The 12,586-nt window shown below is 30.9% G+C and overlaps 1 protein-coding gene across 4 annotated transcripts in view; it reads left to right on the top strand.

The window, feature by feature from the left end:
* Positions 1–12,586, top strand: part of LOC143053780 (oxysterol-binding protein-related protein 1-like) — a 102,452-nt gene that overhangs the window by 32,481 nt on the left and 57,385 nt on the right. For all 4 annotated transcript variants that reach the window (XR_012971445.1, XM_076226562.1, XM_076226560.1 and 1 more), the window contains exons 13-14: positions 895–985; positions 1,684–1,790. Coding sequence is in view for 3 of the 4 variants with exons in the window: in XM_076226562.1 (XP_076082677.1) it covers positions 895–985; positions 1,684–1,790 (198 nt within the window). In the remaining variant the exon portion in view is untranslated. The remainder of the gene's footprint in view (positions 1–894; positions 986–1,683; positions 1,791–12,586) is intronic.

Below are 12,586 nucleotides of genomic sequence, written 5' to 3'. Positions count from 1 at the left end.
CGTGTTTTAACTAATTGCTACATGTCACCACCTGGTCGACTGCATGTAAATATGCAACGTAGCGGTCAATTGAATAACCTTTTACAAGGTCATGTTTTTCTTAATAGATATTCCCCTGAATTTTATTTAATTTAATAAACATTTTTGAGAATATATAATCCTAAATATAAATATAAATATATATAATATATATTTATATATACATTTTAAGCCATCATATTGTCACATATGTTGATTAAAAAATCATATTTATTTTTTTTAAATATAAAACGTTTGTTTCTTCAAAATTGCAAAAATGTTCAATTTTCAGTAGTATTTTTTGCAAAAACGAAATCGACAACAAATATTTTTTTTGGCAAAATTTTATTCTCTGTCAATTGAAGAATGAAATATCTTTACGGGAAAAAATTCTCACCGTAAAAAATAAACTATTGGATATGCCCTTAAGTGAATAGTTCTCTATGAAATTTTTTAAGAAGGTTCAATACCACAAAAGGAAGGTTGGTATCAATTTTGGGGATGATGGTCGGAAACTTTTAGGAATTAGGGGCCCAAAAGGTGCCAAAAACAAGCATTTTTCTAGTTTCAGGAAAATAACTTGTATATAAGTATTTTGATTGCTCTGAAATTGTACCACAATGTTCAATGTCACAAGTAAAAGGTTGGGATTCATTTAAGGGATTGTGGGGCCAATAGTTTAGATATTAAGGGCCAAAAAGTAGAAAGGAGAGGTACAGAAGTATTTGATTTTTTAAACGATTTGATATTTCTCATTTTGTATCAACTAATCAGTATATCTTTAATTACAATTTCAGTTTAGTACACAATTTTTTTCATTTTACAATATGAATACTCAGAAAAAGCCTTCTCTATTTTGTCATTTATACATTACAGACAGCAGAAGCACATCATAATTTGTTAGAGAAGAAAATTAATAAAATGTTTGAAGAGGCCGCTCATGTGCAGTCTAATTCAGCAAGTTCAGGTAAGGTCAATCTATCTTTTAATATACGCCAGTTCCCAGATATGGTAGTTAGTAGAATTTGTCAAAATTATATTTAGGACTATCAACATAATATCATTGATTAGTGAAGAAGGCGAGACATTTCAGCGTGTATTAAAATGTAATAAGACTGACATCCTCCCTTCAGTCGTATGGGAATCAAGATTACATACTTACGTAACATAAATTACATCTAAACTACCCTGCAGAATGATGATTTTGAAAGTGCTTGAAACGTGTAGGAAATAGGGATACAGACAAGCCTTTCATCTGGTAAATGTCACCATAAAGGCATGCAAAATTGCAAAATAACGATCTTTTTGGGTGAAAGTCATGATTGAACAAAAAACCTAGTATGTCTGGTATTAATTCTGTTTAAACTTACTGTGGCTTCATTAATATTCGTTGGATACCAATTTTTATGGATTTTGTGACTACTAGGGAACCACGAAATTAAATTTTCAACGAATGACAAATTTTCTATAGGCTTGTATGCAGACTTTCAGCAAAACCACGAAATTCAATATCCACGAAAATTAATACCCACCGGCCACGAAAATAAATGAATCCACAGTAAATTATTCATATGCTAAAACCGTCTAATTTTTGTAAAACATACATATGAGAACACATCCACATATTATGTATTCACTCTGTATAATATAAATTTTGTATTTCAGCTGGATTAGTGGGAATGATGGAACAAATAGAAGATGTGATGAATTTATCTAAAGAAATGACTGTGTCACTGAAACAATGTCTGACACAGTTCAAACAACAAGAAGAGGTAAGTCCATATACATATTTCTGTGACTACAACTTTCATTCATTTGTAGGATCCTTTACAATAGACAATTCAGCTGATCTGTTACAATACCATCTTCATGCCTGAAATATCATGTACTGTGTTACGACGCTAAATTAACACTGACATGGAAAGGTAACACCCGGTCACCGAAAACCCTATTTTAAGAGCCTAGGTGGTCAAGTGGTCTAGCATGTCGAGCATAGTGCAATGTGATTAGGTGCCACGATATCTCAGTAGCATATGTTTGAATCTGGGCGAGGGAAGAACAAAATATTTTCTCACGCAAATTTAAAGATCTAACATTGTTGGACTGATGTTTAGACGAATTATAAATGTTATCATTTGATGTTAAGATCACAGGTTATTTTAGATATCCAAAGCCTTGTTTCTATTTTTGTCGAGCCTTCAACTTTAGTCAAAAAAGTGAGACATAGCCATCCAACATTCCGTCGTCGTCGTCAGCAGCAGCGTCCACAAATATTAACTCTGTGGTTAAAGTTTTTGAAATTTTAATAACGCTCTTAAACTATACTGGATTTCTACAAAACTTGGACAGAAGCTTGTTTATGATCATAAGATAGTACCCAGAAGTAAATTTTGTAAAAATGAAATTCCATTTATTCTGTATTTTACTTTTAAATGGACTTAGAATTTCTGCCAGAAAACAACACATTCACTCTGTGGTTAAAGTTTTAAAAATTTTAATAACTTTCTTATACTATTTTGGATTTGTACAAAACTTGGACAGAACCTTGTTTGTGATCAAAAGCTAGTATCAAGAACACAATTTTGTTAAAATTTTGTACCTGTGTATCTGTATTTTACTTATAAATGGACTTAGTTTTTCTTCCAGTTAACATAACATACAGTCTGCAGTTAAAAAATTTAAAACATTTATTAGATTCATAAACTATCCTGGATTTTTACCACAATCTTGGACAGAAGCTTCTTACAATCAAAAGATTGTATCAAGAGGAATAATTTTATTGACTTTTTTCCGCATTTTTGTTGAGCCTGTGATTAACAGCAAAAGTAGGCAAGACACTGGGTTCCGCGGAACCCTTATGAATTTTTAAATATATTGATGCTATGTTTCTATTTATATGTATATTAACTGTCAATCTTAAAATTCTTGCTGAATTAAGATCCCGATATATGCCATTCTGGTATGAAATTACTCTGAAGTCATGACTTCACACATAACAACTTTGTCCTTAGTCAATATAATCTGAACGGGTCCATATATTTAAGGTATTGTCCTTGTCATAAGCCCATAATTGATAAATAAGCATATATGTATATAAATGAAAGTATCATCAAAATGTAATACATGAATGGAAATTGAGAGTAAACTTAACTATAACAGAAGTACCTCACAAAATTGTACTTATAATACCAAGAAAAATGAATCTTTAACCTGGTCTTAGTAGGTGCTGATAATCCTAATACAGATATGAATTGTGAGAAGTTTAATAACTATGCATGTTAGATTAATAAAGAAAATTCTAATGCAATTTAGATGCAACCATTTTTTTCATTGGCTAAAAGTTGCTGTCAAATCCACAGTTGGTCAGGCGTAACTAAGGAAGGACCCGCCATTTTGAATTGATTGAATCAACAAATGTTCGATTACTACTATATAATCGAAAATAAAACAACACCTACCTTGAATTCACCGTTTTAATGTAATTTTATCCAAATTTGAAGCGTGAAGGTAACGTAATAACCTCCAGTTTGTAAGTTTTCATTTGAATGACGTCACGTTGAGCCCTGACGTCTTTGTGCCAAAATCATTCATGAAATTTTGCGGATTTTTTTCTATTTGTCAAATTTAGACATATTTTCAAGTTTTATCGTATTTTTTCTCTTTGTAATGCATTAGAATCGGAATAACAGTACTGTAGTTGAAGAGTTGCCACCGCCAATTTTGATTTGACGGGCGCAAATCTCCGTTTTACTGTCTCCACTACGCGTCGCCAGTAAAACTGCATTTGCGACCGTCAAATCTACAATTGACGGTGGCAACTCTTCAACTACATTACTGCTATTCCTTAAATTGAGGTTAAAGGTCAAAGCTGTAATGCAGCCATCAAGGTCTTTCAATCTATTTTAAAACCAATTATAAGATACTTTGTAAGTTTGATTTATTTTTTCTGTTATATTTTACTGGTTGATGAATTAGACTTATCTCCCCTTAATGCTGTTCTTTCAGGTGCAGCTTGTGAGTAGTTCATTTTCATAGAAGTTCTTTAAAGTTTCAAGTGTTCAAGCATGTTGAAGTTACTTCACAATTAATACATTTTTATTCTCACAACATTTAATGAAATTTTATTGATTTTGTTTCTAATCTACTGCAGTTATTTAGCATTAGCATCATTCCTATGATTATTCTGGTGGTGAAAAAATAAACTTTTGATTCAGAATATTTTAACTCATTATTTTTAGAAGTTGAAATATATTCATTTCTCTTTTCCAAAATTCATTTGCTTCAAAAAGTGATGAAAAAATTATTTGTGCATGAAAAAACTGGGTAATTGATTTTTCCTTAGGCATATTACTTTTCATGGATGTCTTCCTTTTCATGGATTTCTTCCTTCCGTCCTTCTGTCAGTCTGTCTTTTTATCTCTCTTTCAGTCCATTCCATTTTAGTTTCATTACTCTGACAAGTTTTCTTCACCGAAATTTTATGAAACTCTAAATTGCTAAGAACCAAAACTTGCAAACAGAGTTCAAATTTAAACAGTGAGTCACTTACCGTTCTAGAGTTGATATTTTGGAAAATCACAAATTTTTTTTCAAACCCTAACTTAAGTGTGTCTAATCCAAATTTTATGAAATTCATACACAATGCTGACAACTGCAATACACTGAACAAACACAGACATAATTAAAGTATTGGCAGTATTTTATTAACCGTTCTATAGCTATGCTCTCTTCCAATTTGAAAAATTGAAAAGGTTGAGCAGGCTTTTTGTGTCCTCAGATACATTCTTCTATTATTAAAGACAAACAATTAGTTATAATAATTGAATGCTTGATATTGTTATTGTCATCCTCTGATATTTTCATTACAATTGGTATCACTATGAATTTAAAATCCAAATGAAACAGACCAGAAAAAAACAGGCTAAAATTCAAGAACTGATAAGGACAAAAGATTCAACAATTTCCTAATCGATCCACATTACTGAGCCAAACTAACTGATTTCTGACTTATTCCAATTCAGAACATTTCTTAGACATGCTAGAACAAATGTTAACTGATCTTGAATTGAATGATCCTGAGAGAATAGTGTGTAAAATTTGAGTTTTCTATTCTGCTTAATGACCAAATTGAATATGTCTAACTTTTAATTTCTCATTTATTTATTACTACCTTGAAAAAAAACATTATTGAAAGATAGAAATTGTAAACAGCAATAATATATATTTTTGACAGGTGAGAGATTCAGGCTTCCAGAAGCCTCTTGTTTATATACCGTATTTATTCTAATAAACGCCCCGGGGGCGAAGACAATTTCCGAAAGGGGGGGTCAATTAGAGAAACGAATTTCGTTGAAACAGACTATAGTAACATACACGCGTGTTTCTTATTGTCTCCATAATCTATAAATAGCGTTTATCGGTATCTGTGACCTCATTTAATAATTTGTTAAAATTTTCGAATGAACAAGTGTGAACATCAATGGAACATAATTTCAACAGCTGATTTAGGGGTTATTATGTATCCAAAAGTATCTGGAGTTATGCAATCGGCGACAAACTAAGATGTGAACAAGAGGAAGCTAATCCAAACGATAAATTTGCCGTCAAACTCGTCTTTGTCATTGGAAATGAAGAAAAATGTGTAGGCCACGTGCCTATTGAACATAGTTAAATCTTCAACTTTTTCTTAAAAAGAGGAGGTAAAATCAACGCGACTGTGACTGGAAGCAAGTTTTTCAATATCGGACTTGAAATACCTTGCATATACAAATTTTCCGGGAACGATACCGATATTGAAAAACTTAAAATTTTATTGAAATAGACCAAATTAATTTTTTTAACTACAAAATGGGGGCGTTTATTAGAAGTCAAAAGTTCTCAACACAGTATTTTCGGTAGGGGGGTGTTAATTAGAAGGGGGACTTTAAATAGAATAAATACGGTAGTAGTGATAAAATACATTTGTACTTACATGTAAATGATACAAGTATTTTGCATGGACAACACTACACTATCATTACAAACTGGATATTAGTTCCTAATGTTAATGTCTATTACATTAGATCCTTGATCTTTATAAGCAGTTATGCATCTTGGGATCCAATAACACATTTGGCCTTGTTTCTATATGTCAAGGTCAGTCACTTTTACATTTAACCAGTCTTTGAAAATGTTCTGTGTAGGTGTGTTTTGTTAGATGATAGACCATTGATATTTAGAAAAAAAATCATATTGGATCATTTTTTGTTGAAAAAGATATTATAATCATCTTACAAATCTCCTACTTTTGTACAATGGTGAACCCCAAAACATAACTTAAAGTGTCAGCTTGTTTTCAGTAATTGAATTGTGTAGCTACAGACAAATTCATCTGTGATGCTTGACGATTATATAATTTTCAAATATACTGTGCATACACTGCATTTATTCAACTATTTGTTCATTGTTGAAGGCTGTTCAGTGACCTGTTGTTAATTTCTGTGTCAATTGGTCTTTTGTGAAGAGTTATCTCATTGTGTATTCATATCACATCTTATTTGTATAGATGAACTGGTTTCATCTTAATCTAAACCAATGTTATGGATAGGAAAGAAGACTGCAATTCTCTGAGACTTTTAAATTAATTTTTTTTGAAAAATAATGTAAAGAAAATACTTTTCAACATGACAACAATTCATGTCAACCAACTTACCTTTTGATTCAAATGGACTTCAAATCGTCCTGAACATGCATGAAATATTAGCCACTGAACATTAAACAACTAACATTCAATCACTCAATCAATCAACCACATAAAAATACTTTTTGAATATACACTAATGTAAAACTGAATTCATTTCATTTTATGTATTTATAATTGAGTACAATAAAGTCACAAGAATAAATTTACCTGTCCAAATTAAATTAATAATGATATATCATTTGCAATTGACTACTTATGTAAAATACACAATTTCAACTTTATTCTTTGAATAAATAAATAAGATGTGTTTTATTTACCTTTACTATGTTCATTGTAATCTAATATAATTCTAAAATAAAAAGTACCAATAACTGATTTTACAACATCTTGGATTTAAAAAGTTCTATAGGATTTGTATGATTAGAAAATTTATTTCCCCTGTAGGTGCCTTTTTAAATTTGTCACAGAAATCAATCACCTGCGACAGAAAAATCAAAACATTAAAGGTGTGCTCATCTGTTTCTACCATAACATTTACCAATAAACACTTGTTACCTGAAAAATCTGGATTTGGGATGTAGGATAAAATGGATTAAAATTATTTCATAAATTCAGGTAAAGAAGGAAACTGGGTTAATCATGTTTAGGGAAAAGTTTTAGCGGTTACTTATTAATTGATGAAATTAACATGAATTTTTGAAAATCATAATTTTTAATGTTTGATGAAATGGATCAAAAATATTTGATATCAGTTCACATATGTCAAATTTAAGAACTGGGATATCATTAAATGAAATTGATGTTATTTGTTACTGGACTAATGACATTCAGGGGACAGTACATTACTAACTGGTTTACTTATTACAATATGTCACTGTAACCTGAAAAATCATGATTTGCAATGTATGATAATGTAGATTAAAAATATTTCATAAGTTCACATATGGCAAATTTAACAGTCAGAGCTCAGACATAATTAAGTCTGAATCTGCTTTTGACTCATAGAGGTCTAAATTTGTAAGTTTTAGGATTTGTCTACCTTTAATGCAAGAAAAAATACGACTTAAATAAGTCAAATATTGTTAAACAAGAAATAATTGACCAGAATCAAAAAGTTGCAAATATCGACTCCTACAAGTCGATGAGTGATCAAAATTGGTTAACTTTAAGACCCACGCATATTTATAAGGAAGTCATGCATCTAAATCAAATAATGGCAACATTGAAAGCCAATGCTTTGTCTTCTAAAGAAAAATATGAATGAGAGTCTAAAAAATCGGAGATAATGTTAATTAACCTTACAATGCAACCACCTGGAATCACACTTAATGAGGTAAAACATCTGTGTTTAGTAAGGATGTTCAATTAGATAACTAAATACAGATAACTCAAGTCCTTGTGAACTCTCATACAGGTTTTTGCTGTCATAGGTGGTGTAGTTTGGCCACAAAGTAACATTAAGTTTTTTCACCAACATAAATAGACCTAAACAAGTCTGTCATTTTCTGACTTAGATAAGTCTAAAATTGAAACTACATTTTTATAATAAATACATGTTTCGACTTATTTAAGTCAAAAACAAAAATCGACTTGTTTATGTCTGAGCTCTGACTGTTTAAGAGGTGAAATATGATGAAAGGGAGTTGATGTTATTAAATTGTCACTACAGGCTAATGAAATTGGGGGGGGGGGGGGATGAGGGGGACAGTACATCTCAGTGTTACTAATTGACATAATTAAGACGATGATTTTACAATATGTCACTGTAGGGGGATATAACAGTTTGTAGGTACAAAATCACATGATAACCAAACATTTGAGAAATATGGAAGTGGATCGCTATCGTTGAAGTTTTATCCTCATTATTTTAGTCCCACATTTTGACCTTAAAGGCTACAAATGGAATTGAGTGACGGGTGATACAATTTTGGTACCAATATAGTAACTTATAATCATTTTGTTATTTGTTTATGATTTGGCTGTTTAGTGAAATAAAAATTCAATTTTGATATCTGAAAAAAGTATTAAAGATTAGACGTTATTTAGACTAATCCCGTGTTTTGAAGTCTGGGGAGAGATTATAAAGTGTTTTGCTTGGTAGATTAAGAATTACGATTTAATTATCTTAGCTTTTACATCTTGTTTGATAAACTCTGATGTAATGACATTTTTTTTTTTACTAAATGTCATTAGTTACGCTTTTAAAAATCAAATTAGTATTGGAAATCATTAAGTTTATGTAAGAATCCATTCCGAAAAAAAAAAAATTTTCTTTGAAGTTCGTAAATGAAGATAATTACATGAAATCTGTATACATTACAAATAATTTTGAAATGTTACATGCTTTGGTTTTATTCTAATTTCTCTGTTTAGACGTGCTTCAGGGGATGATTCATCCATTTTCAAAAGGGGGTTCCAACTATATGTCCCCCCCAAACTAGGATCTGCCACTCTGATTTCAAACTTTCCTGTAGAATCTTCTGTTGTCACTTCACAGCTTACTTATCATTAAGAACTGGTTGTCTGAAAACAGTGCTGAAAGTGTTATCTAAACACCAATTACCAATTAAACTTATATAACCCACATCTCCTTTTGTTCATAAAATCCCTTTATTTGTTCCTGTCTGTTTTGTTTACAGACTGTGTCAATCTATATAACAGAATTTTTACTGTTAAGTCATGTTAATTTCCATGTATATAGTAATATACATTAATAATTATATAACTTAATACAATTAAATTGTATTATCATTATATACATAAAAGGATATATTATAAACGTAGATATAACAATATTATTGTGATTAACTGTTAATTTCATATATAATATCCAGTTATTGTAGACAGAATAATCTTATTAAGTCAAAGTTTTAAAAAATGTAGGAGTTTTACTTTAATAATATTATACGATTAAGATAGAGATACACGTAGGAGGTTCACTTTTATTAAAAAAAGACCTGTGGACATATATATGTGTGTAGGCTAGTCATTGTGGATTACTATTTAAGATCAGCCCAGTATCAACTTTATCACAATCTCAATACCCTATGATTCATCTAAATGTATAAATTGTTTTATGTTTCTATTTTCTTTAAAGTTTTAATTTGTTGAGTGGTTCAAGTACAAAAATGGTAAGGCAGATATTATTTAAAAGAGCGGCAAAAGATACCATAGCTAGGCCAGACATTGAAAAAAATTATGTTGAAAATAAACAGACAACACCAATTGCATGGCTTAAAAGGAAAGTATATATAGACGAACAATTGTGCTCAAAACACAAAATAGAAAACTAAAGACGGAGCAATATGAACTCCATCAAAAACTGGGGGTGATCTTTAAGGTGCTAAATCATCCTCTAAAAAATACTTGTCTGTCATAAAGATAGAGTATTTTTTTCAAATCAGCGCTTTCTTAAGAGAGATCATTGATAAATAATGTCTTTTGTTGATACATATATTATAATGACCATGGGATCTTTTACCTATTTAGGTTGCTGGCTTGAGCCCCCTCTCCATTTTACAAAATCCTAGATTAGCACCTAACATCTGTCTGTCATATAGTTCAGGAATTGCAATATGTATATAATACAAGGCTCCATGTTGAAGGCCGTACATTGACCTATAATGGTGTACTTTTATAAATTGTTATTTGGGTGGAGAGTTGTCTCATTGGCACTCACACCACATCTTCCTATATCTATAGATATGAGAAGATGTGGCATTAGTGCCAATGAGACAACCAAGTCACAATTATAAAAGTAAACCATACTAGGTCATGTACGATCTTCAACATGGAGCCTTGGTTCACACCAAACAGCAAGCTTTAAAGGGTACCAAAAATGACTAGTGTAAAATCATTCAAACAGGAAAACTAACAGTCTAATCTATATAAAATGAGTAACTCTTGTGAACCAGATCAACAAATGATAACAACTGAACAACTGGTTCCTTGTTTTTTTAAATTTTGACTTATAGACTGGTAGGGCAAATTAACCCTTTAGTAATTCAACGTTCAAGAAGTGTTTTACAGGTAATACAATTATGTATGCCAGGTATACATGTACTTATTGACACCATTATAGAATAACTAGATTGCTTTATGTTAGATTAGGGATTGTTGGATTGATTTTTGAATGAATAATTTATTTGCTTTTAACAAACAGTAAAGATATTTTACGTCAGAACTGTGTCATTTTGTAGTATGATGTGGTCATTAACATAGTTCTGGTTAAAGATAAATTATCTGCATTTCTTCCAGTTTTGCCTTTTTCGTCTTCATAATTAGCCGATTTGATTTCTATAGTTTACGAAAAGATTTGCTGCATTATTAAAATCTTCCAGTTTTGCCTTTGGCGTCTTCATTAACTCATTTCTGTAGCTTCTATACGGATTAACTGCATTCTTCCAGTTTAGTCTTTTTACAACAAATTTAGAATAATGACATTGTTCTAGTCGACACTTCTGACACTATAAAGACAAACTCAGATATCTAATGATCTTTAATCCATATTGCTTCTGATGTTATTCAAAGATTTACTGCATAATCTTCAGTTGGTTTTTTTTCAACAAATTTGAAATCAATGACATTATTTTAGTCAGATTAATATTCAAGCTTAACTTCAAATGTAGGATATATATACATATTTAATCCCTATTGTTGCTGAAGTTCTTAAATCTGGTATCAACATGTGATAGATTCTATTCAAAATACAGTACATTTATTTATCTTGGAGGCACAAAATTTTGCGCATAGAGGAAAAATTGGTCTGGTAAAATTTTGTATACAAGCCGATAGAAAATGATTACTGGTAGTCTGGTACATCGTTGAACAACACAGAGCAGCATAAACCAAAAAACAAAACAGTTGTTAATGTCTGTGTCATTTTGGTCTCTTGTGGACAGTTGTCTCATTGGCAATCATACCACATCTTCTTTTTTTTATATATAAGGGTAGTGACGACTCACTCTAGTGCTCTGGGAGGGTAACATGTTCCTTGTCCTGAGTGAGTACTGCCACCAAAAACTGGTTGTTCCTTACAAGAAGTATGTAATACTAGAAAATAAATTAAAATCATAGATGATCAATGTGGTAAAGATCTTGACTACAACATAAAGAACAAGTTCAAGTGTTCATTTGTGACAGATATCCAACAAGAATCAACCAAATCATTGTGGCTTTAGTCATGAAAGACAGTGTTTCTTAATTATTAACCAAAATCTATTTAAAACCTATTCCAAGTAGATTTTATGTATTTACAGTCACATGTGAGCTACTTCATTCACAACTTAGTCAGACTATGGACAGTTTATTAATTTCACATTTAATTGAAAACATGTCTGTCCAGTTATATTAAGACCCTGTGTTGATTGACCTCTAAATATTTTTTTGAATTATTTTGTTGTTGGCTTGATGTCTCAATGATATATACCCCTCTTCATTTACATGATATACAGCTTATGCAATAAACCTCAATAAGATTGTTTAATAATATGATCAATCTGCATAAATTCTTTGTTTTTCAGAGACCCGCAATATTTAAGAGTCAGTATGACAGTAATTTCTTCTTGGTTAATTTTACCTGTCATTAAATTAGATTCAGTTTAAACAACTGTTGTCTGCATGCTCTACCATTATATTGGTATAATCTCAAAAAATCGTTGCTCTTGACTTTAATAAGTGTTGCCTGCATTTTCAACCATTATATTCGTATAATCTGAGCAAATCGTTGCTCTTGACTTTTTACTATTGTCACCAATCTAGATCAAACATTACTTGCTCTTCAGCACTACTGATAAACTATTGACATTATATTGTGGCCACAGATGTCTAAGTATTGACAAAATAGGAAAAAACGATATTATCTGTAATTCCTAATCGGGGGCATTG

Source organism: Mytilus galloprovincialis, chromosome 12 (assembly GCF_965363235.1).
Source record: "Mytilus galloprovincialis chromosome 12, xbMytGall1.hap1.1, whole genome shotgun sequence".
Lineage (NCBI taxonomy): Eukaryota > Metazoa > Mollusca > Bivalvia > Mytilida > Mytilidae > Mytilus > Mytilus galloprovincialis.
The sequence above is the reverse complement of the archived record's forward strand: the minus strand, read 5'-3'. Positions and strand labels throughout refer to the sequence as shown.